Consider the following 23,734-nt stretch of genomic DNA (forward strand, 5'->3'; position numbering starts at 1 on the left):
AATGTCTGACCTGAATTTAAGATAAAGCTGGAGTGTCAGACACACTGCTCTGATAAGGTCATAGTTGCTTTTTCAAAATATCTTGATGAAGTGGTAAAGGAGTCTTGGTTGGACCAGCAGTCACAAGCAGCTCTGTAAGCAGAAGGCACGTTGCGTTTTTGTAAATAGTGCTATGTAGGCCAACTGCAGCAGCAAAGTCTATCAATGCCTCTCATCCATGCCTCAGCTGGCCCCTTCCAGACGTACACGGATGTTTACTGTGTCTTTGGGCATGAATGCACAGTTTGTTATGACTCGAGCTGCAGTTAGGCTAACCCTTTTTTGTGTTTTAGGGTAAGAGGGTGTTTTCTGCATACCCGGTGTGGGTGTAGGCATGTTTTAGTCCTGGCAACAACTGGACCATATTGAGTTCATAATTTTCCTATTTCCCCTAAATTTCAGTATCTGGAATTTACATCCATCCAACTCTGTGGTTTTATGAAATGTAGGAATCCTGGCGTTGTGAACAATAAAAAGATGGCAGTTTGCTCTCGACCTTCAGTCAGAGCCGAGGACTGACAATAATACAATAATGTCAGGAATCTAGCTCATGTGCATGGTCATTTCCACAAAAATGTGAGCAAGGATAAAATGTACCCAGCTATTATGAAGGAGAGAGACACTACTGCAAGTCACACTGCAAGGTTATCCCGATCCTGGCTCAGCAATTGCTGCTGCAGAATTAAAAGCATGAGAAGTATTTCTGAACTGGTTGGATTTAACCAAAGGAGGAAATGGACCAGCCTCAATTTCAGTGTGTAGTTTCCTGGATCTGTCCACTTAGCTTTTCTCTTCTAGCACAAATGCCCCACCTCTTGTTTTAAGTTGTCTGGTGGGATGTGTTACAGTATAAGCATGTGAGAGCACACGAGAGATTTGAATATCAAAACATGTTAATTTTATAGGCTTGATAACAAAAATCAGTCTATCATCAGAATAGTTTTGTTCATACGGAATCAGCTGGTATGTGTCCATATCATACTTTTTTGTGGGGCTTGTTCATGTTTTCTCTTATTTTACATGATATGCCTGCATGCACATACATGAGTTCCCTGCCAACTTTTCCTGGAAATTTGGGATTTTAGGATAAATTCCCATTTAGAATTAGATTCAGCGTGTCCAATTAATGAAAGATGATTTTTCTCTTGCAACTACTTAACACTGGGAAGCACATTGTCAATGGAGTATAGTGTTAACGTTTGATGTAATTGGGTACTTGAGCTACAGAAGATATGTTGTGTGAATTAGGGTTGTAACTTGTAACAGCATCTGTCACAAATTGTTGGGTGTTTGGTTTGTTGCTTTTGGTTCTAACTTGTTTGGATTTGGTAAGGCCTATAAAAGGTGTAATAGACGTATAAAGTCCAGCCTAATTACAGTCTGTTTGGCATGAAACTAGAAATTTCAGACTGCTTGTAATTTATTGATTCATTTTGTAGTGTTTAAATGTTTGGTATATTTCTTTTTAATCTGCTGTTTTCATGTAGAGAGTTGATCATAGTTTTTTCTCAACAGAGATGGTTTTAATAAAACTAACCTGACAATATTAACCTTTACTGTAAGTAGGCTACTCTGTTTGAGCCCCCAGTGCCTTTACCATAATGAAATAGACAAAAGACTCAATGAAGAACTTTAATGCCCATCTCCACAAGAGAACATGGTCCACCTGGAAGAGGAGACTCCCTAGGAAACTGGGATGTGTCATCATTATCCTGCTGCTACTACTGCAAATAGCCAAGGCTTACCTTTGCATGAATAGGTCCTGAGTAATCCCATAGAAGATCCAGTGCGTTTGTGCATGCATGCATGTGTGTGCATGTGCATGAGCGTGCATCAGCAGTACGATCTGAGGACCTGAAATCTAGAGCCAGTGATGGGAAGCTCTGTGTGCCATAGATCGCCTAGACGTAGAAGGTTGAGGTTTTTATTGAAGCCATGTACTATACAAGGCGGGTTTACTGATTTTTGACAAGAATTACCAAAATAAAAGAAGTAATTGCTGGTTTGAGTTGTTCTGATCAGTTTATAACCTGTTATAGTGTTTGATTGGAGTATAAAGTCCCTATGTGCCTTTTGTACTCAGTGGCTGGCTTATGGTTGTCCACTCTTGCATTAAGCAGCACAAACACTTCTTAATTGTACCATGCAGGTCTCATTAAAGGCTGTAGTTGGAAAACAGGACAGAAGAGAGTCCTAACCCACTCTTGGTTCCCCACTATAGCAACATTGTCTCTGTGACAGAACCTGCAAAAAGTATGTCTAAAGATCTTGCTTGTTATTTAGAACTAGCATTTGATTAGTGTTAGCGTTCAACAAGAAGTGTTATGATGTAATGCAGGCAGCCTGTTTCCTGTTAAATGTTATTTTCTGGCCTGCAGAGCCAGGTCATCACCGGCCTCCCTGGGGGTCTTTACTGCTGCCACAGTAACTCAGCAGCATGAAGGCTAATCAGTATGTATATGTGCTGCTTTCAGAATGTTTTTCCAGTGTTTTTTGTTTGTTTTTTTACTACCCCAAGCTGCTGGATGATGGTGTAATCAGTATCATAATAGCTGTATAAATATATACAATATTACCAATGAGATTAATTACGGATCATACATAACGTTAAACTATAGACCTTAGTGGTCCCCTAATACCATATCTGAAGTTTCTTTCCCAAATTCAGCCTTGGTGCAGCAATACAGCCACTAGAGCCAGTCCCACAATGAGCTTTCCTTAGGACGTACCATTTCTGAGTCTGTAACTTTTGAGGAGGAGAGAGGGGGGGCAAGGTGGAGGCTGGGGGTGTGGCCTTGACCAGCTGCCACTTTGCTCATTTGAAAGCCATGATGTCGCTCTCTCATGGATGGGTCAAATTCTCTAGGTGGGCCAAGCAGAGAAATGGGAGGTAACCTTGCCTCTTATGACCTCATAAGGAGCAAGCTTCCAAATCGGCCCATCTGAGCTTTCATTTTCTCAAAGGCAGAGCAGGATACCCAGGCCTTGGTTTACACCTATCACCATTTCTAGCCACTGGGGGACCATATGCAGGCTGGGGGAAAGCATGTTTATGGTTTAAAACAACCTCAAAGTGAATTTTTTTTTAATTATTTTAACAATAGCCAACACTACTAGCAACACGTACCTAAACAATTGATTATCTAGCTCTGATAATGCCATTGATCAGCCTGTTGTATGATTAGTGCCCAGATAAATTACTAGTGGTGTTGTCCCTTTAACTTATTGAAGCGTTTAACTGAGTCTGTCAATGGCAGTAGCAATTATATATGTTAATGTCTTCAAATCTCCATAGTGATGGAGTGATGAGAGACAGCTCCTCTGATTGGCTCTTTTAATTTCTATAAGGACACCTGGCTCTCTTTAGGTCCGTTGGGAAAAATTGATCTCTTCCCGCATCTCATCTAAGCGTGTATGTGTTCAGTAAGTGGGTACATCTACTGTAGTTGTGGCACATAGACATTTAGTAAAATTGTCCCAGAATCAATGTTTATAACAGAAAGGCTAATTAAATTGGATATTTTAGCCAATAATTTAATGCATACACAGTCTTTGCTCGTCTCTCTACTCTACTTCCCTCTAAAGACCAGAGAATGCAGAATGAAGCCCCAAGCCTGCTATGTCATCTAAGAAGGTGCTTTGGGTTCTCAACTACATTGTTTATGGTATTTTTGCAAGTTAATCCAGTTTGAGCTGCCTCTTGATAGATGTTATCCTTAATCCACCGATAATGGATTATTATATCTGCATTATGTCATTCACAACGTGTTACTGTCAATATACTATGAATCGGTTTTCTCAATTTAGCTATGAATCCTCTCAATTCAGAGTCCACACAGCAACCTTGATGCAGACCTAAGCATGGTTGAGGAGCTCTTCATCCTGAGCTGCAGTGTGTATCACTTAGCAACAGTTCCCCTGTTACACAGGGTGCTTGGAATCTATTTATTTAATCTTTTTTGCCTTTTATAGGACGGTGGAGAGAAACAGGAGAGATTGCGGAAAAGAATAAGATATGATTATGGGCTAGATTCAAAGCCAGGACACATCACTTACTTCATGGTCTGCACTACTGATCCCGGAGCCATGAATATACATTATCTTTTTTTTCTGTTAAATGGGTTTTTCCTTTGGGTTTTTGATTCATTCATTTCCTTAAATTAGATCAGCTCTTTTAGCCCACAGTGTCCCGTCAGCTTTTCCTGTCTATTCTCTTGAGTAAAGGAGAATGTTTGTGTTGCCAGAAGGTTAATAGCAATTTCATCAGTGCCCCAAAATACAAATGCTAACCGATACTGTATGCTAAACATACAGAATGATTAATTTCTTTCATGCACCATATGTCTGAGACCAGTACACTTCCACTTAGCATTAGCTGCAGACTTCAACCCTCATACGCTTCTTTGACTGGAAAGCATTGATGCTGCTGTAGAATAAAGATGCATGATTACCTGTCAGCTGCTTTGTTCACCTACTTTTGTGATGTTTCTTATTTTTCCTCGTCTGCACTCATAAATCTTCCTTTTGCTCAATAGCGCAAACAAAGCATACTCAATAGTGAACAAATGTTATCTCTCAATTTGTCGGTGTTACTTTATGTAAGAAAGGCCCTTTGTCACCTCTGCTTTCCAGAGAGTTAGGTAGTAGAGTGTATTTACATACAATAGAACATGCAAGCCATGCTGTACTCTGTGAAACCATGATCAGTGCCTGTGGTGGGCACAGCATAAAAAATGTAATCAATTGGCAGCCCTGGTATTAATATATCCAAATAGCAATTATTATTTCTCATGATAATGGCAACAGTACGGTTTTGTTTATATGTTAGTGTTGGAGACAGTGAGAAGTGTTCATCAGTAACGTGAATATCACATGACTGACCATTGTTTTGCCTCTTTGTCAGCTGCTCTGTAATGCTGAATACACACCGACACAGAGACAGAAACCGAAGAACGAGCTGATACCAGGGCGCATAAAGCTTGATCGTGTCCTCGCTGTTTCCTTCCTGCCCCTGTATCTCCTAAGCATAATTTTCCTGTTAATTTTTCCTGTACTATCGACCCCTTGTAGGTACTGCCACTATCTTTTACCGCAAGCACAGGATGACTTGAAATTTGTCCTATACTTTGTTTTTTGTTGTATATTATTATGAATTTGTTTTATTGAGTAGTTGCACATCCCTGGGCATATAAGCTGAATACCAGGAAGCTCACAAGGGTTTGATTCCAGATATGTTTCTCACAGCAACCCATTCCTCCGAGCAGTGTATGGCTGGCTACAGGGTTGACCATGAGGGGGGGGGGGTTAAGTCAGATGACTGAATAGCTGGATTGTTCTGCAGCTTGAAATCCGTTGGATCTCTCTAGAACTAGCATTCCTTGAAAACAAAGCACAGAGAAAATTGGCTGATTTAAACTTGATTTGTTTGGAGTACCCAATGCAATAGTAATACCTAGATATTATTTGATATTCCTGCTTAGTCAGACGTGACATGATGCGAGTATAGTTCTCTGTGTATAAACTGCGGGTGTCTGTGTGTTTTCCCGTACACAGCTGCAGCTGCACAGGCACAAGCCGAGGAGCGGCGCAGCCTGGCAGGAAACAGCCCAGGACCTGCAACCATCGCACCAGCTAAACCTCAGGGGGGGAGTAGGCCAGGTAAATGACACCACACCTTGACACAGAAAAAGATTAGTTCCCAGAGCTTCTGCCCCGTCACCACTCTATTGTATTCCACCACCATTAGATGCAACACAATCCACTTCCACCACCCTGTCGGTGTAGCTTACTGCAGGTAAACCTTAGTCATCATCTTATTACTGCGATAGTTGACAAATCTCATTAATGACCGTCACATGTACTCATCTGCCTGCCTGATGCAGAACTTTTATAATCCCCCCTTCATTCTCTGAATATGCATTGCTGCATATGTTTTACATTTTAATCACATATACACATGTATGTGTATGCAGTCATTGACGGTGCCGCACTTAGAATAGACGACCGGCTGCGAGTGGCAAAAGAGAGACGAGAGGAGGCAGAGAGACAACAGGGTAAGAGGGCGATCCCAGTTTCTGTGTGAACTTATCTTAGCCTAAGGCAACATACTAATAAGTGACTTTTTTTCCTGCCTGCATGCACATGATGCATGCGCGGTCAGTTTTGCGAGACTCTCAGATCATGGAGCGGGAGCGCAAGGCCAAGATGCAAGTGGAGCGTCAGATGGAGGAGCGTCAGAAAAAGGTTGATGAACAGCGAAGAAAGGAGGAGCTGAAACGGTTGGCTGTGGAGGAGAAGAGGAAGCAAAAACAGGAAGAGGAAAAGGTAGCGGCAGCACGGGTGAAATCTTGAGGCTCAGAGCAGTTCTTGTTGTTGCTCTGTTGAATTTTCTCTTGTGACTAAAATTATTGAATTTACATAGAAACACACATATAGTACAGGCCAAAAGTGTGGACACACCTTCTCATTCAATGCATTTTCTTTATTTTCATGACTATTTACATTGTAGATTCTCACTGAAGGCATCAAAACTATGAATGAACACAAATGGAATTATGTACTTAACAAAAAAGTGTAAAATAACTGAAAACATGTCTTATATTCTAGTTTATTCAAAGAAGCCACCCTTTGCTATGATTACTGCTTTGCACACTCTTGGCATTCTCTTGATGTGCTTCAAGAGGTAGTCACCTGAAGTGTTTTCCAAACAGTCTTTGAGGAGTTCCCAGAGATGCTTAGCACTTGTTGGCCCATTTGCCTTCACTCTGCGGTCCAGCTCTCCCCAAACCATCTCGATTGAGTTCAGGTCCGGTGTCTGTTGAGGCGCAGCACTCCATCACTTTCCTTCTTGGTCAAATGGCCTTTACACAGCCTGGATGTGTGTTTGTGATCATTGTCCTGTTGAAAAATAAATGATGGAATTTTGTAGGGGGGGCTATTGAGCCATTTTTGTGCGCCCATTCTCAAAACCCTTAAAATACGTACATTTTCACCAGACTTGATGACACCGCCAAATTTGGGAAGTTTTTGATTAGATAAGCCTCTCAAAAAGGCAAATAATTTGCCTGAATAATAATTCGTTCAGTTCCAATAGGGCCTTTGCTGTTTTCAAAGCTGGGGCCCTAATAAAGACAGTGTTAATGGGATTACAGTACAGTGATGCATACATTGTTGTACGGGTATGACATTACCAGTTTTTGTCCTTTCTGCTTCTGGTTTAGGTATCAATATTGCTCCGCTGTAAATGACTTGCAATTTTCCTTCCTCTACCCCTGTAATGCTGCAGGAGCATTACGAGGCAGTGATGCGGCGGACATTGGAGCGCAGTCAGCGAGTGGAGCAGAGGCAGAAAAGATGGTCCTGGGGAGGACTGGCCACAGACACAGATGGACGAACAGGTAGAGGCCCTTCATCACCTTAGAAAGTTCCCCCCCTTACGTTTTTAGTTTTGTTTAATTTGACTTTCACCATATGCTTGCCATGGTGCACCAAAGATCCTAAGATTTAGGATACACTAAAAGCTCTTCACTTCCTTAGATATGATTGAAAGTAGTCAGGTTTACATTGTAATCAGGTTTTACCGAACGTGGGGTCAATTCCAGTCACAATGTAGATGGAAGCAATTTAAAGCTTGTGTTTTGCCAGAAACCAATAATCAAAGGAGTTAAAAGTGCTCTCAAGGAGTTATTGTTCCCAAGCAAGTTAGACATGGTTATTTAGAGAAAGGTGCTCTCTTATCTTTCTGTTATTTAAAAATACAGAGAAGCGACTGTCTTTTCACCGTTTCACCACAAAATCTACCTGCTGTAAGCTTTGTTGAGATGCATGAGAGAAAATGTGTTGAATCACATCTTTTTCAGTCATTTTCAGGGGCATATATAATAACTGTGCCTTGTTACTAGTCAATGTTGCAAAAGCATACCAACTTAATAGCTGCAAATCGGAATCCACAAGCATTGAAGAGGCTCCATTACAGACTGTGAAAGTGGATAATTTTCAACAATCATATCAATCAAGTTAAAAATGTAATCAGATATTGCGAACAGTACTGTCACATATTTTTAGCTGTCAGCAATTATGCAAGCCCTGTTTTGTCATGCAGTAAAATAGTGCATAAAAAATAGTCATAATTTCCAATTATTTACTGAGATCTGAAGATATGTCAATGACAATTGTAACTAGTCTGTCACACTCTCACAACACTACATGCAATATCACTTATTGCCCTCTGTACATAAGAGCAATAAACCACCATGTTCTGCATAAATCTGCAGAAAGTTTGTGACTTTGAAATACAGGGGTCATTCAAATGGGATTTTATTTGTTTATATTGCCGAGATAACTTTTTGGTGCCGAATACTCAGGCCAGTGTATTTATTGCTTTAGGCACTGGGTGTCAAACAAATGCTGATGGCTCCCGGCCAGGTTTGCCTCTTCTCTCTTTCCTTCTATGAAAGATGTGCCTCAACATCTTTTGTTTTATTGCTCCTCTCTGAGAGCTGTCTTTTCCCACAGGAGACTCTGATGCCGGCACCTCATCTCCAGTAACTATAGTTATCTCCCCTGCCTCGCCAGAAAAGCCACCAAGGAGTCAACAAGGTTTTGATTGTTGATAATTTGCTCACCAGTGTAGCAACACAGCATGAACTGGCACTGGCACTCTAGATAGCTTGGTTACCTACTATGTTTCCATCAACTCCTGCACCCCACCAACCCCCACCTGCAGTCTAACGGCAGCTTTTCACTAACAGGTTTTTTTTTGTAAGGGGCATGTATTTTGAATGTGCCTTTTGCTGGGGGAACAGCTGGAATACCTTATAGCTTTCGGTTTTTCCACTTACTCACAATATCTAGCACTTCTGGGTCACATGGGCAACTTTGCATGGATGCCCAATTGAAACACACACACACACACACACACACACACACACACACACACACACAAGGAGTAATATCCCCTCTGGATTCTCTGGCACAGATCATGTAATCTTGGTGATGCTCTCCACTTTATACTAACCACTATGCCTTGCTCCAAGATCTTTGTTATGGTTTGTTAAAAATGGACATTGTCATGTTAAACGTGATATTTACCTGCAAATGCATGACATATTCCATGTATTTTGCTAAGTGCATCACTAAATGTGCACTGCATTAGTAGCACATTAGACCAATGGTTTAATGGGGATAGTATATCAGTGTGTATAGTTTTTATGGGTTTTTACTTTGAATATATTTATTAAGCAGCATATCACTCTTTGCATACTACTGGTATCAGGATCTTTCAGAACCCTGTACTCCTTGTGTGCACCCAAATGCCCTCCTCTATTGGCCTACTTCCAGTGTAAACCCCGCCTTCCTTGTCTGTCTCTCCTCCTCCATCTTAGTGGACAAGCGTTCCACATCCACCATGAATCTGAAACAGCTGTCCGAGGCTGGCATCAGCAAACGCCTATCCTCCTCCTCTGCCACCCTTATCAAATCTCCTGACAGAAGTAAGTCTCCTCTGTTCCCTCCCTCCTCCCTCTTCTTCATTTACTCCTCCTTCACCTCCCTGCCTCCCTTCCTCCTAACCTCCCTGCATTTCTGTGCTGCGTCTTAGTATGTTCCAAAGAGTCTATTATCAACCAGGTAAACATTACTGTGATACTTGATGTACTGACATCTATCAAGTGACAGACTGTAGATTATCTGGAACAAACACCTTCTCATCCAGCTCTTAAGCCTGGAATGAACTCTGACCCCTGTGCTTTCCATATCCAGGGTTTAACACACAGGCTCACTGGAGCACTGACAGACTGGTAAAAAAAATTGCTTCAGCCCTCTGTCTCTAGTTCCAGCTAATGATAAAGTAGCATGGCCTCTTAATCCATTCACGATGAACTTCTATGAAGCACTGAATCAAATTTTAAGAATCAGAAGGGTTTCTTCTGCACCATCTGGTGAGTCATTAATAAATAGGCTCATAGTGGTTTAGAAGCCTCTCAGTGTTTTGAAGCATTTGATTCACAAGAAGTATTCTTGATTTGTTCTGGAATAAAATAGTCACATCAATCAATTGATTTATATTTCTCTACAGCTTCTATGCACTGCCAGTGCCATTTCTTCTTCTTGATACTGGTGATTTCTCTATAAATCTCAATATGTTTTAAAGGAGAATTCCAGTTGATTTTAGCATGTAGCTCTGTTGTTTGGAAATTTGGAGTGCTGTCAGTAGCAAAAAAAGGAAAACAATCGGTGCTATCTACACCTTTTTATTCTCCTCCTAGAGTTAGCACCTAACAGGCTTAAACAGGGCAAGTTTAAAATTGTTTTCATTGTTACTGACAGCACTGCAAATTTCCAAACAACAGAGCCACATGTTGAAATCGACCGGAATTCTCCTTTTAATATTAATGCTTTTCCTTTGCCAGGTCTATGAATATATTCTAATAAAAAGTGTGAGACTTTGCACCATTCACAGATGAGCACTGTATAAATTCACAATTGGGTGTTTCATCATTGTCTCTCAGGTTTTAAGCCGAGGAGTTCGTCTTGTAACCGGTTGCCTAACAATGGCAATGCTGCACAGGCCAGTAAGGAAGATGGCAAAAAGTTTCAGGTGGAACAGACAGGTGCAAAAGATCCCCTCTCCATCCCACACTATGCTTTTATAACAGAGATGATTTGCAGTTCACAATTTAGCAAACCACCATAGTTTACTAAACAAGCTCCATCACAGCCATGACAACAACATAGCAACCTGACTTTGTGCATGCTAATGGTTCAAACACTTAAAGCTATTAATCCTACAATAGGGGACCTGTCCTGAATTATTATCAGATAGGGCCGTCCAGCTCTCTGTGTACCCAGACATTGTCTATTGCACTTCACATCAGCTGGGGTCTTCCCTAGCCTGGTGACTCACTAGAGGTCCAAATGAAGTGCACATGACTTGTAAACTGTCTATGGGGATTCCTTGTTGACTCCTTCCCAGTGCCTGCTCGGCTATAACTCCACTTTCATGTCCGTAGGCCGTTCCGTCGTGAAGAGAAGTTCCTCCCTCTCACGAGTAAGTGCGGGCAGAGCACAGACCCCCACCAAACTCGATAAGGGGACAACGGATGATCAAGGTGGCTAGCATGAACAAATAGTTAAATTTTTCTCATGCCCTTATCTGCATCGCTCAGGCCTCCACTTTTGAATAACAAGCATGCTGCTATGATGTTAACGGTTTGCTTGTTCTGAATTTGCTCGGTTTTAAAACCTTATCAACACCGTTGGCTACTAAGAGGTTCTGGGGATAACGCTTGGCTCATTTCAGTGTCATCAGCTATTTAGGTCTATAAACTGGCCACCTCTTCTTTCTGTGTTCCTTTTTTCTATATTCTCATCTAAATCATCTCACTGACTGCTGAATTACCCCTAGGCAGCTGCAAAGCCTCTCTTAACTGTGTGACTGTAATTTACTGGGAACACAGTACTCATTCCATGTGTGCCTTAACCTTTCTGCTGTCTTAACCTACCAGATCCTCTTCTGTGCCATGTTTCTCACTCACAGCTGATCTTTGTTTCAACCTTATTTTTTATTTTCAAGGGACAACATGGGAATGGTTTTGTTGTGTGCCGTGTCTGCACTAACACAGTCTAATTGTTTTGTTGTCACAAAGTGTTGTTTGTATTTTCTCTTCAAGATGACGCCATAGCTGGATTTAAGTCACTAGGCTGGTGCTAAAGTGTGGTGTGTGTCAGTGCCACCGTAGCACCCCCAGAGCGCAGATTTGACCACAGAAACTCCAAATGCAGTCTATGTATTGCCATTAACCACCAATGCTTTTGTTTGCCTATAGCCATGTCACCATCCGTGCAAATGATACAAAAATGTTCCTGTTCTGTATACGTGTTTGTTCTGTATGGTTAGAGACAATAGTACAACACAGCTACCGTCATTCATACCAACTTAACTACTTCATATTTGCAAAACAACAATTTATAATGTTATTTCATCCAAAACCTCACACATAACATGTTTTCAGAACTATAACCTTATTTCAGACTAATTCTTAACACCTGGGTGCAGTGCACTGCAGAGCTGTGCTGCTATGCTCCAGGGGCTAGCACTCAACAGCTAACAAACAAGTCTGTCTGCAACAGATGTCTTCTCAGTAAAGGGCTCCAAAGGGAAATGTGTGGCTCTGTACTCTCCTTTTAAAGAGTTAGCATTTAGGGACATGTGGCAAAATCAACCTGTCAGCACTTAAAGTCTTCTTTTGGTATGATGTCTACTTTGTAGCTTAGATAGCAACGACGGCCGAAATGGAGAAGTGTTAATTCTTTCATCCCATGGAAGCAAGAGCTCCTTGCTTCTGCTGTGAAATTAATGTCCACCATAGTCATTTCATAATATGCTGACTTGCTCAGAGCTGACCATTTTTGGTCAGCTTCCTCATTTAAATCAATTTGTCGCCTTTTTATTAACCTTTGTTTGCACTGCAGAAGCTAAAGAACTCTTGCCTGGTCAGTACACTTGCCCTATCACTTTTAGGTTTGTTTCACTTCTCATCTTCCTACCAATAGCATTCCTCTGCCGACTTTGGGGTTCACTAATGGATTTTTTTCTTCCCATCAGCACACCTCCCTCTACCTCAAGTGACCACTGATTTGACCTTATTGTCTACCTTGGCTACTGTTTACTGATCTTCAGTTACCAGACAATCAGTCTTTGGTCTGTCTCAGCACTCTTCCATGGGTTCCTTTCCTTACTGTCTCTGACTGACTATCCTTGTTTTATTTAATATCACTGAAAGTGAACAGGATAAAGACAGTTGATAGGGGGCCCATGTAAGATTTTTGAGACATAACCTATGGTTGTTAATGTTTATTCTTTCCTGTTGGTTAAATCACATGGTGACCTTTTTAAACTTAATTGACCCCTCCCTACCCCCTTTCTTTGTTTTCCCTTCATCCCCATTCTTATCCACTCTTTCCTACTTGGCTCTTTGTTCTCTGTTTTGGGTGATTTTTCGGCCGTGTAGCTCGCAGGCCACCGGCCGCCACTGTGGACGGAGGGGTCCTTAGTCGCCTGCTCACCCCCACCCAGGCCTCACTAGCTAGGAGCAGGAGCGCTGCCACCCTTTCAGCTGAAGGAACAGATGTTTCAGGTAACCTAGGAAACCATAACAGAGAGGAAGGATGGCTAGATGCAGACCCTGGTCCTCTCTACTTACTCTCATTTTATCAGTAGAAAGTCAGCCCAGTCACTCACTCTCAGTATCGCTTCACTAGATCTGAGCTCATATTACAGTGCCCTGCTGCAGGCCGCTGTAGACTGCTGTGCTTTTGTGAATGGTGGCCTCTTGGCGGTGATGGTGGAATTACCGAAGTCACTGCACTGCTCCCTGTGTTTAAAATCAGCTATTGTACCGATCAGCTGTTTGTTTTGTATGTACAGGAATTATTTGCAGCAAAGTACACTCATGTGAGAGAGCATACAGTGGTACTCAGTAAATATTGACACATGCGCAGGTCCAGCTCACATGCACTTTCAGATCTGACACAATTGGCTGTTGTGTGCTGAGCTTGGCTGGGAGCATTTCTCTGCATCTGAAGAACCTCAGGGTCCATGCTGGGAGATTTGCTCTAAGCTGCTTACCTGTTGGTTCTTGTTACATCAGAATCAGACTCTTGTGCTATTGCATGTGTTCTGGTAGTGAGGCCAGGGGGCTGGGGACTCCAGCACACGTTGCTGAAATAGTAATTACTGCCATTTTTATAGAATATATGGGCTTAAAGTCACACAACTCTAATTCAGTACGTACCCATTCTGGCACTACATTTTGGGCTGACAATTTGTAGTAAAATATGCTCTTAAGCCATTAAGTTGGAGTTTAATATCTCACCAATGGACTTGCATACCTTACAGTTTATGTGAACTGTTTCTGTGTGATGCAAGGATGCAAGTGATCTACATTACATATAAGGCAGCGGTTGAGGATATGTTCATAGCTCCAGACCCAGCATAGACAACCCGTTATGAATCTTCCAACATACATTGATGAATACTGCATTTTTACTGTTGGCTATTTTTTTTTTTAAGATGGAAATAGCCTTACTGTAAAGCACTGACTCACTCCAAAATTGCAACTGTATTTCCTGTTTTGGTTTAAGGTCGTGGTGTTTATTGATCTGCCATTAAAAACCCATTAGCGGCTATAGATCTTCTGCTAAGTATAGCCCCAGTAGAAAGATGACACATCGTATTAGCATCAGTATCAGTGCTAGCTCATGGGTAGGGTAAATTTCATAGTCACCATTGCTGCTCAGTGTGCGGTCTGAAGGAATTACAAAACACATTTGTGACCCGACTGTGGCAGGAAGAGTTCTTCAGGTCTCAGGATTATCATGGCTTATCTCTCAATCTGACACAGCAAGCTCATAGCCAATGGCCAACAGCCTTAATTGTCCTTTCTAACTACAGGCAACACTCAAACTCTGTGGTAAGGACAGTTATAGTTATTAAGCAGCTTGGCATCAACATTTTACATCGGTTTGTCCTGTTAATGTACAATTAAGATTTGTTTGACTGTTGAATGCTTTACAAATTGTAAGGCAATGCTTGTGCCATAGACGGACATTATGATGGCAGGAAGGACTGAATTAGAAAGATTGCAGGTTACTTACATTTTTAGTTTCTTTAACAGAACACAAACATTATGAACATTCATTGTGCGTTTAGTGTACTAATAAATCTGTGTGTTATGTGTCATTGTGTATTGAAATGTTAGTGGTAGGTTTTCTGTAGTGTGTGTGTGCTGTGGTGCTTGGTGTTAAGGTTTGTTGTGTCCAGAGGCTTTGGCACCTGTGGAGTGTCTGTTTTTGTTTTTCTCTGCTGCTCATGTCTCGTGTAATCTCCAGTCCAATCGAAGCTTCAGAAATCAAGCTGTTGCCTGCCTAAAATGCTACATCTAACAAATCGCTTTTTTGTGCTCTTGTCCCCATACAAAAACACTTCTGCATTTCTTTCAACCATCATCTGCCCTCCCTTCCTCTCTTTCTCTCCCTCTTCCCCTCTCTTTCTTTTTCTCCACTCTCTTCATTCTTTTTTTCATTTGGCTTTTTGCTGCTTTGCTGCCCAACTCGGCCGATTGTTACGCCTCCCATTGGTTGTGCTCCCCTGGCCCTGCGATGACTGTGTCCTTTACCAGAGTGTCACCTGTGTCCTCGCTCAGCCTCTGCCAGTCCCCTGCATCCACCGAGGGGACCTGTGCGCAGCCGCAGCATTGACCGGCAGAAGAGCAGCATGACCACCTCTGTGTCGGCCGACGGAGCCCTTGACCCTTCACTGGTGAGAACACGTTTGCGCCAGACATTTGCTAAAGAAATGTATATAGTGTTAATGATCTGAATTAAATGCTTAATTTTCCTTCCTGTTCCCACCGCCTTATGCTGCATTTTTGTATCCTCAACTAAATATATGTATCTTATATGGCTATGCAAGTATAGATACTTAGCTTACATGTATGTATAACCACAGTGCATGCGGTAGGTGGCAGACTTATATTGTTTCCAAGAGGAGGTCCATTTGCCTGTGCAGTATTTGAAGGGAAAGATGCTTTGGATGCCTAAGTATCAGTGTTAAAAAACCCTGAACCCTATAACATCATACCTCTTTGTTAGATTTTAATGATATTTCATTTGAGAATTGTCTTAATTCATTTATGATAAAAGTTGTGTGTTCTAATGGATAATAGTGAAGTATTTTCAGCCCTGTGTCAGTAAGTCAGTTTCCATTTACTCATGTAGTAGTCTGCCTTTAAATGGTATCTTCTAATCTTGTCCACAAATGAGTACAGCACTGTCTGTTTATTTATTGCAAGTGCTATCATTATAGCCATATTCAACAACGGCATTGCATATTTTCCTAATATCATGCAGCCCTACAGTGGACACAAATGTAATAGTTTTTTAGCTTTGGAAGAGAGAAATACTTTATGACAGCACATAGATGTTTTAAGCGTACCTTCCAAAATTAAAATTAAATGAATAAAATTGTTTAGAAAAATAAGTTGATGGCACAAAATCCATCCATCCTTCTTTGACGCTTATCCGGTATGGCACCAAAAGCTTTGATTTATATGCACGTATCCGGCTACATGTGCCTGTCAAAGTACTATGGCAGGATGCTAACTATAGGGAAATGTTGTTCCTCCAGCTGTTCTTTAAACATCTGATAGTCACTCATAATATCAACTTGTTTAGACGTTGCCAAAATGTTATTCTACCTACTGCTACTCATAAGTGATGTCTTTGATGTTCTCATTTGGTGTCCAGTCGTGCCTGGCTCTCACTCTCTCTCACAACCCGCCTGTCGTCCTCCTCCTCTGTGGCTGTGAAGGGCGTCATTGTCGTAGCATGAGACAAAGGGATCCACAGTGGCCTTGTTATGTACAGATCAGACCATGCAAAGCAGACCCCACCCTGACCATAGTCCCTAATGTCAAGGCCTTTGACTTTCCTCACCATTTCAACATCTTCTCTCCTCCAAACGCACAGATTGGTGTGGAAATATTTGAATACACAGAAAACAAATTCACAGCACTCAGGCATGGCCAGACACTTTGGTTAAATTGTGTCTTTCATGTCAGCTTATTTAGGCTGTCTGCCTAAAGTGAGCATTAACCATTAATCTTCAAATGTCATCAAAAGAAAACTATAAGGGTGCAAACTGTGTAGGTCTTCTGCAAGGTTCCTCTCTTTCCTTATTAATGGTTATTATGAGGGATTTAGGGTTGTGCTGGTAAAGTACAGTAAATGGCTGTTACTGCTGTGTTTTTGAGATAACTTCTGGACCTTTCTTTTACACAAATACACACAAACTGTTCTTGCTTCAATGTTATATTGACATCAATAGGATATTAATGTGTTGTCCCTACTATGAAACTGTACGGCAATCGCATGTTTACTTTCCTGCGTTTTCTCCCCTCCACAACAAAGGATTATTAAGCTGTCTGACCAAAGCTAAAACTATAGGAGCAATTATTTCTTACATTGAAACACAAAATGCATTGTATCTCATTTTTGCTTGGCATTCAGTACTAAAGTCTTGAAAAGGGGAGTACACTGTTTGTGTCGGAGTGTCACATGGTTAGCCTTGCTGTTCTCTCTGTCGTCGTGTTTATGTGCCAAACATAGCACAGGTGCATTGAAAATAGATTAGATAAAACCTGACCCTTTGCTCCTTCACGCCAGCATTGTGTCAATGTTTGAAATTCCAGTAACTAAAAGTTAAATCTGTTGAATTATCCATTTTAATTTTAGTTAAAGTTACTTTGTTAGAATAGGCACTCTTGTTTTTGTGAATTCCGTCAAGGTAAACATTATGTATCACTAAATGATTAATGTATTTCTGCTAACCAAAATATATATATATATATATATATATATATATATATATACACACACACACACACACACACACACACACACACACACACATACATACACACACACACTTATACTTTTTCTGACTTTTCACTAGTTTTTGGGCCACTTTTCCTGAGGCTATGAGCCCTGATGTATAACTAAATCCTGCTTCATTTTAAGGAGTCATATGCCAAATAGTTTGAAAGCTCTGGTATTGAACAACAGGTTGTAGTAAGTACTTATTAGGGTTGTGGATTGATCAATACAACTTAGTTATATGATGCAACATGTTATATATTCAACTGTTTTTCACATGACCCAATGATATTTAATTAACAATGACAATAGGACAACTTGGAGTTCTTAGCACAATCCTTGTTCAGTGACTCTCATAAATGACTTCCTCACTTCTGTCCACTTGCTGTGGAACAACAGAAGGACAAGCAGTTTACATCGCCTGGAGGGCAACGTCCCGTCTCCCCGTCTACTACCAAGGGACGCAACCGTTCACCATCCCCAGCCCCCAATCCAGCCCCAAAGAGGACCCCCTCCCCAACAGCATCCAAGTACGACTTCAAATCTTTTCCAATACAGATTTAGTGATGTTTACTCTAGTGTGGGTGCAGCCTTTTTATTTTGATTTCATTAGAAAACACAAAAAGATACAACTCACATTTTGTCCTTACAGGCAAAATCCTAAGACACGCCCACCCTCACCGAGTGCAATGAAACAGCGCCCCCCGTCTCCCCAGCCTATGTCAGCCAAACCTCCACCTATCCAGAAACCAGCTCTCACGCCAACAGGGACTTCCACCTTGCGAAAGAGGGACTCCAAGTCCAAGGAACTGTGTCCGATCCAGGCTGTGTCTCAACAGTCCCCTGATTCCAGCAAGACCAAAGAGAAAGATGGTGAGCAATTGTCAGTGATAACCATGCAGTTAACAATATACATTTATTGTACTTTAAAATATATCTAACACTATAGAACGGGTCCATCTAAAGGCAGACTTAACTATCATGGTCAGCTGACAGATTTTAATTACTCAGTAACAATATTTGCCAAGGGCGATCTTTATTCTGGCAACCAGGATATTTGTACTGGTGCATCGAGACATGCTGTCAATTTCAGAGAGGGAAGGGATTCACCGAGACAACGTTTTCATCTCAACTAAATAAATATTACTGAAGGTCTTTGCCATTGGGGTCCATACCTAATTACACTCCCAAAAATGTATCATTTCATTCAGTCATATGTTTTTACTTGTTTCTAGATCATCACCTATGAATAATGGGATGTCCCTTAATCTTTTGCAAGTAAAAATTGGTCCTACACAAAGACTTCTTGCGGGTCATCTTCCACATGTTCATTGTCCACACACCTGTTACATTTAATCTTCACACTATTCATACCGAACCAAGGGAGTGCTAAAGTAATTTAAGGGAGGAAATTAAACAGCCTTCTTGAGCTCAAAAGAAATTGCTCTGGGTGGGTTTGCTAAATCAATTGTTGCTTTTAGTGTCTTACAGTAATAATTTGTTACTTTAACTAGAAGAAAAATAATCTTCGCTGATCATGGTTTAATACTGCTTCAAGGAGCAGTCAGTTTGGTTTGAAGATAATAGAATATTCTCATCTGTTTTAATAGACAGACCATGTAGAGAATTGTGTCTGTGGACGTTCGTGTTCTGCAAACTGACGTGGCAGCAGCTCAGATTGCAACAAATCTCAGTGGAGCAGGAGACTTATTAAGTTCCAGCTGGAGTCACATCCTGTTACAGATCTGTGTTGTTGCTGCTACCACCTCCTGGAGAGACTCATGCTCTGCATGATAAAATAGCTTAGTTATGATAATAATACTACATGTAACCTGGCAAAGACTGCCATCTACTGTATCTATTCTAAATTGTTATGGTTGGCACAGTTTAGGTGAACTTATTTATCTTTAGAAATGTATGAAAACATAAAATACTTAATCCCTGTATATGTAATTTGATATCATCATAACAAAAATATTGACATGATCAATAGAGAATATATTTATGAATAAAATAATCAGAAGCTTTTGATTTATCAACCAAATAACTAGCTGATTTCGATTTTATCAGGAAAACAAATCACAACATATTTTCATGTAGCAGTCCTGCTCATCAGTTTGCATCATTATCTACCGAAGACTAGTAAACTTAGAGTAATTAAAGGCATAAATACTATTAGAAATGAAATAGCAAAAGCTAGAACGACAGACAAATTGATATCATCTCACTGTATGTATTATCATATTGCTCAAGCCCGTGTATTGTATGTGACTGTGTTCCCACAGAGTTCTTACAAAGAGCACAGAGAAGATCATGTGAAAGTCACACAACTCTGTATCAGGCGGCTTTTTTCTCCATACGTCTTTCTCTGTCCCGGCCAACCTCCTCCAACAGTCTGGCTTTCTTTCCTCTCCCTGTCATTCCCCAGTCACTGATGGGGGGCCTATGATGTTGCTCTTAAATTGGCACTACTTTTGAGAAATGGGGGGACAGGGTGACTTAAAGTGCTAAGCATATTTTGTATATTGTCTTTCCATCTATCAGACTCTAAAGCCTCAACGGGCACCAACTCGGCCGCTGAGGCAGCCAAGATCCTGGCGGAGAACCGCAGACTGATGCGAGAGCAGAAAGAGAGAGAGGAGCTGCTCAGGATACAGAGGGAGGAAGAGGAGAAGTAAGATCATTGGAATTGTTCATTAAATCTATTCTCATCGCCTGAAAAAATGATTAATTACAATTTTGTCATAATTTGTGTATGACAGTAATGCATCAGATATGATAAGAACAAAGTACCATCGGCCGTTTGTTTAATCTTCCAGGCTGAGAAAGGAAGAAGAGATGCGTTTAGCGGAGGAGGCACGACTGAAACGCCTAGAGGAGGAGAAGAAACTTGCAGAGGAAAGGAAAATTAAAGACGAGGAAGATGCTCGCCTAGCAGAAGAGGAGCGGGTGAGAATGGCAGAAGAGGAGGCTCTGAAACAGGCCGAGCTCCAGAAGGAACGGGAGGAGGCTGAGGCCAAGGCCCTGGAGGAGGCAGAGAGAGTCCGTCTGGAGAGAGAGCGCATCATGCAGCAGAACCAGCAAGAACGTATGGAGAGGAAGAAGGTATGGCTAGTCTGATGGAGAATTTAGATTAGACAATACTTTATTCATCCCACAATGGGGAAATTCCCTTGTTACAGCAGAAGTTTTACACAGTAAGAAGCAAACAAACCAACAACAGGCAAACAACAGACAATGTGCAAAAAGTACTGAATAAATGTGAAGTGGCAGTACATTAAATTGTAAAGTGAGGTGGCCATAGTACAAAAAATATTGCAATGTAAGTAATCACTTTCTCTTTATGTGGCTTTATCATCTGGACCTAGATCAAAATATACATTTTTTTTTCTTAGTGTAGCCTCATTGTGTAGATCTCAATGAGACATGTTATTTACAAAGATATACTCTTTTTTTCTATTTTAGAGAATTGAAGAGATAATGAAGAGAACAAGAAAAAGGGAGCAAAACGACTTGAAGGTGAGCTCACATTCATTCAGCCTACGTGGAACATCATCTACACTGAGTGTATGCTAAAACGCTGTTTGGGTCTCCTGCGTAGAGAGATGGTGATAAAACGGACGAGGGAGACGAGGGAGACGAGGCAGACGATGCAGAGGACTATGAAACCCAGAGTAAGTGTTCTCATCCCAGAGCTATCACACTGCTGGCACGTTCAGGAAATCACAGTCCATGAAGGTTTATGCTATATAATATATATCACTGCATTGAATGTGGTATTTTATCACAGACAGTGAATAAAAAGCCTCTTTGTGGTTGTCTGTGTAAGCTCCACCCAATTGACTTGTTTCTGTGAATTTACATAATTTTCAACGTTACGACGTCGTAGGCCAGACAGATGACATTGGCATGGACGATGACAAAGATGAGAATAGTCTGTCCTTTGGTGAGCCAGTGGCACAACGGGAGGAGCCCCTGGGCAGCGTGAACGGAAAAGCAGAGACGGACGACAAGGAGAATAACAACGGCATAAGCACAGATGAGACTCAGGCAGTAAGGTAAGATTGGAGACAAGACAAAGAGTAACTCACAGAAACTGCTCAGAGTGGTGTTGACAATATTGTTAACTGCTGAACCACTTTCCTAACCATCTCCCTCTACCCCACCCCCCCCAGTCCAGTCCCTAAGGGCCGCCTTGTTGAGGGCTCAGAGTTCCTGAATGAGCAGGACTCCGCCAAGGTGGGCTTGGTCTCAGGTCTCAACGGTAAATCCAACCAGTGGAGCTTTGAAGAACTCATTGACCTCAACGTTCACTCCAAGACTCGGCCCCTCATCGAGGCAGAGGACTGTAACCAGGTCTTGATCAACTGTGACGGAAGCTCAGATGGGACCAGGGTAGCCTTTGAGGACAAGGGAACCCCCGTCAACACCCTGCATTCCCCTAATCAGCCCATAGAAGCTCTGTCAGGTGAGGAATCATTTCTACATATTCATCTATTAGGCAGTTTTGACTGTCTTCTTAAAGATGGACCATAATTGTTTCCTCCTGTGTCTTTGCAGAGATTTGATGCTGCAGCCGTCGCCGAGAAGCCTCTTACTGTTGCACTTGTAAAGTTCCTGTCCAGCTGAGCTCCTTTAAGAAAGTCCTCTACCAGTTCCAAACATCTTCCTCCTCTTTCTCCTTATCCTCTTCCAGAGGGAGGAGCACAAGGTGAAGTGGAAAGACCACCCCGAGTGCTACATTTGCACCCCACATTATGAGGAAAAAATATATTAAAACAAATATATAAAGATATTAAAAATATGCTTCAGGGAAAGTCCATATATTCCTTCAACGTGCTCGCTTCAGGTCTCTTTCCTCTTTTTCTTGTGTTTAGTTCCCCAGATGTGTTTTTGTCTATGTTGTGTCCAAATTTGATGATGTTTTTTAAGAGTTGTGTTTTTGTCAGGGGTGCATTTGTTGTAATTTATTAATTTTTTTGTTTTTGTTATTGTAATTATTGTTATATGTTTAGCCTTTTGTTTTCTCTTTTAAGAGAATATTCCAGAACACATTAAGCTGTGTGAATTGAATATTCTGAGTTAAAGGAAGGAGCGTTAATCCATTCAGTTCTGCCGGGCTTTGGTGTGGCTAGCCCTCCAGGTTTCGCATGTGATTCATCCAAATTGACTTGACCGGCTGCTGTTTGCAGCATCCAGCAATATGGCCTTACCATTTTTTCCCCAACCTCTAATTTTTAAATATGAATATTATAAATGGCTTGTGCTGAAGTTAACCCATGCACAGTTTAGTCCGTCATGTGCTTACACATGGGACTGGATCCCGTATTCATACTTTACTTCACTTCATAGAGCTCTGTCCTCTCAACCCTTATTGTCTCCCAGCTTCTCTAACTGGACGTTTCCATCTGTGGCCTGTAGAGGGCATCAGGAGCACAACTCCAACTGTTACATTTAAAGCTGAACAGTGTTGAGATTAATTCACAACACCGTAGTGAATTGACATGTTCAGTGATGTTTTTTTTCTGCAGTCTGTTCATTTAGGGCTCACTTAGGTTTTTTTTTTATTTTGCATATGTACAGTATATAGAATTTATGTTTACTAACAACATCATTGTAATTTACGCCAGAAACTGAGTTGCATTTAATTTTAGTCTACTCTCCACATCTGCACCACACAACTGTTGAATAACCCTAACTGCACCACACCATCTAATGGTGAAGTCCATTAGTTTAATTCAAAGCTGCCTCTGAGCTTCTTAAGCTGGTATGTGTTTGTTACTGAATTGGCCCTTGAATGTTCGGCTGAAACAAAAAATCCGGTTTCTACTTTTCTGGTTTTACATCGAGTTTTACCAACACATCCGCACAAACTTCCAACCCCCCGTCTGTCTGTGCAGCCCCTAAATCAGTTACATTTATTAACCGTCTTTCAAGAATTCCCAACACACTAGCTGCTACATCTGACAAAATGCGTTTCAATTATTTTGTATAATATAAAATTTGGCTGTTTCTTTATATATGAAAATACATTTTTACAAATATTTAAGTGTTATTGTGTTGTGTATATAAGCAGTATTAGGCATTGAAGCCATGTTTAGGAGTGGTGTCAAGATGTGGATAATTGAAGTCTCTGTCTATGTGGGTGTGCGTTAGGTCGTGGCCTGTGACATTGTAGTCGGGTTACATTTGGGGGCAGCCTGGAAAAATTTACATACAGCCCTCTTTCCACATGATGTCTGCAACAATTAGGGGGCCAGGT

At 41.3% G+C, this 23,734-nt stretch overlaps 1 protein-coding gene across 17 annotated transcripts in view; it reads left to right on the forward strand.

Moving 5' to 3' along the window:
* Window positions 1–23,717, forward strand: part of map7d3 (MAP7 domain containing 3) — a 26,270-nt gene extending 2,553 nt beyond the window's left edge. For 2 of the 17 annotated variants that reach the window (XM_034882743.1, XM_034882731.1), the window contains exons 2-20: window positions 5,593–5,697; window positions 6,012–6,092; window positions 6,200–6,363; window positions 7,325–7,436; window positions 8,554–8,637; window positions 9,423–9,530; window positions 10,548–10,649; window positions 11,049–11,147; window positions 13,050–13,175; window positions 15,219–15,358; window positions 17,872–18,002; window positions 18,125–18,345; window positions 20,017–20,146; window positions 20,292–20,577; window positions 20,938–20,991; window positions 21,074–21,146; window positions 21,362–21,530; window positions 21,648–21,940; window positions 22,033–23,717. In XM_034882743.1, the coding sequence (XP_034738634.1) occupies window positions 6,220–6,363; window positions 7,325–7,436; window positions 8,554–8,637; window positions 9,423–9,530; window positions 10,548–10,649; window positions 11,049–11,147; window positions 13,050–13,175; window positions 15,219–15,358; window positions 17,872–18,002; window positions 18,125–18,345; window positions 20,017–20,146; window positions 20,292–20,577; window positions 20,938–20,991; window positions 21,074–21,146; window positions 21,362–21,530; window positions 21,648–21,940; window positions 22,033–22,040 (2,280 nt within the window). In that variant the 5' untranslated portion in view covers window positions 5,593–5,697; window positions 6,012–6,092; window positions 6,200–6,219 and the 3' untranslated portion in view covers window positions 22,041–23,717. The remainder of the gene's footprint in view (window positions 1–5,592; window positions 5,698–6,011; window positions 6,093–6,199; window positions 6,364–7,324; window positions 7,437–8,553; window positions 8,638–9,422; window positions 9,531–10,547; window positions 10,650–11,048; window positions 11,148–13,049; window positions 13,176–15,218; window positions 15,359–17,871; window positions 18,003–18,124; window positions 18,346–20,016; window positions 20,147–20,291; window positions 20,578–20,937; window positions 20,992–21,073; window positions 21,147–21,361; window positions 21,531–21,647; window positions 21,941–22,032) is intronic. The other 15 variants (XM_034882732.1, XM_034882735.1, XM_034882737.1 and 12 more) reach the window with 15 other exon arrangements.
* Window positions 23,718–23,734: the final 17 nt, after the last annotated feature.

This window comes from Etheostoma cragini, chromosome 10 (assembly GCF_013103735.1).
Source record: "Etheostoma cragini isolate CJK2018 chromosome 10, CSU_Ecrag_1.0, whole genome shotgun sequence".
Taxonomy (NCBI): Eukaryota; Metazoa; Chordata; class Actinopteri; order Perciformes; family Percidae; genus Etheostoma; species Etheostoma cragini.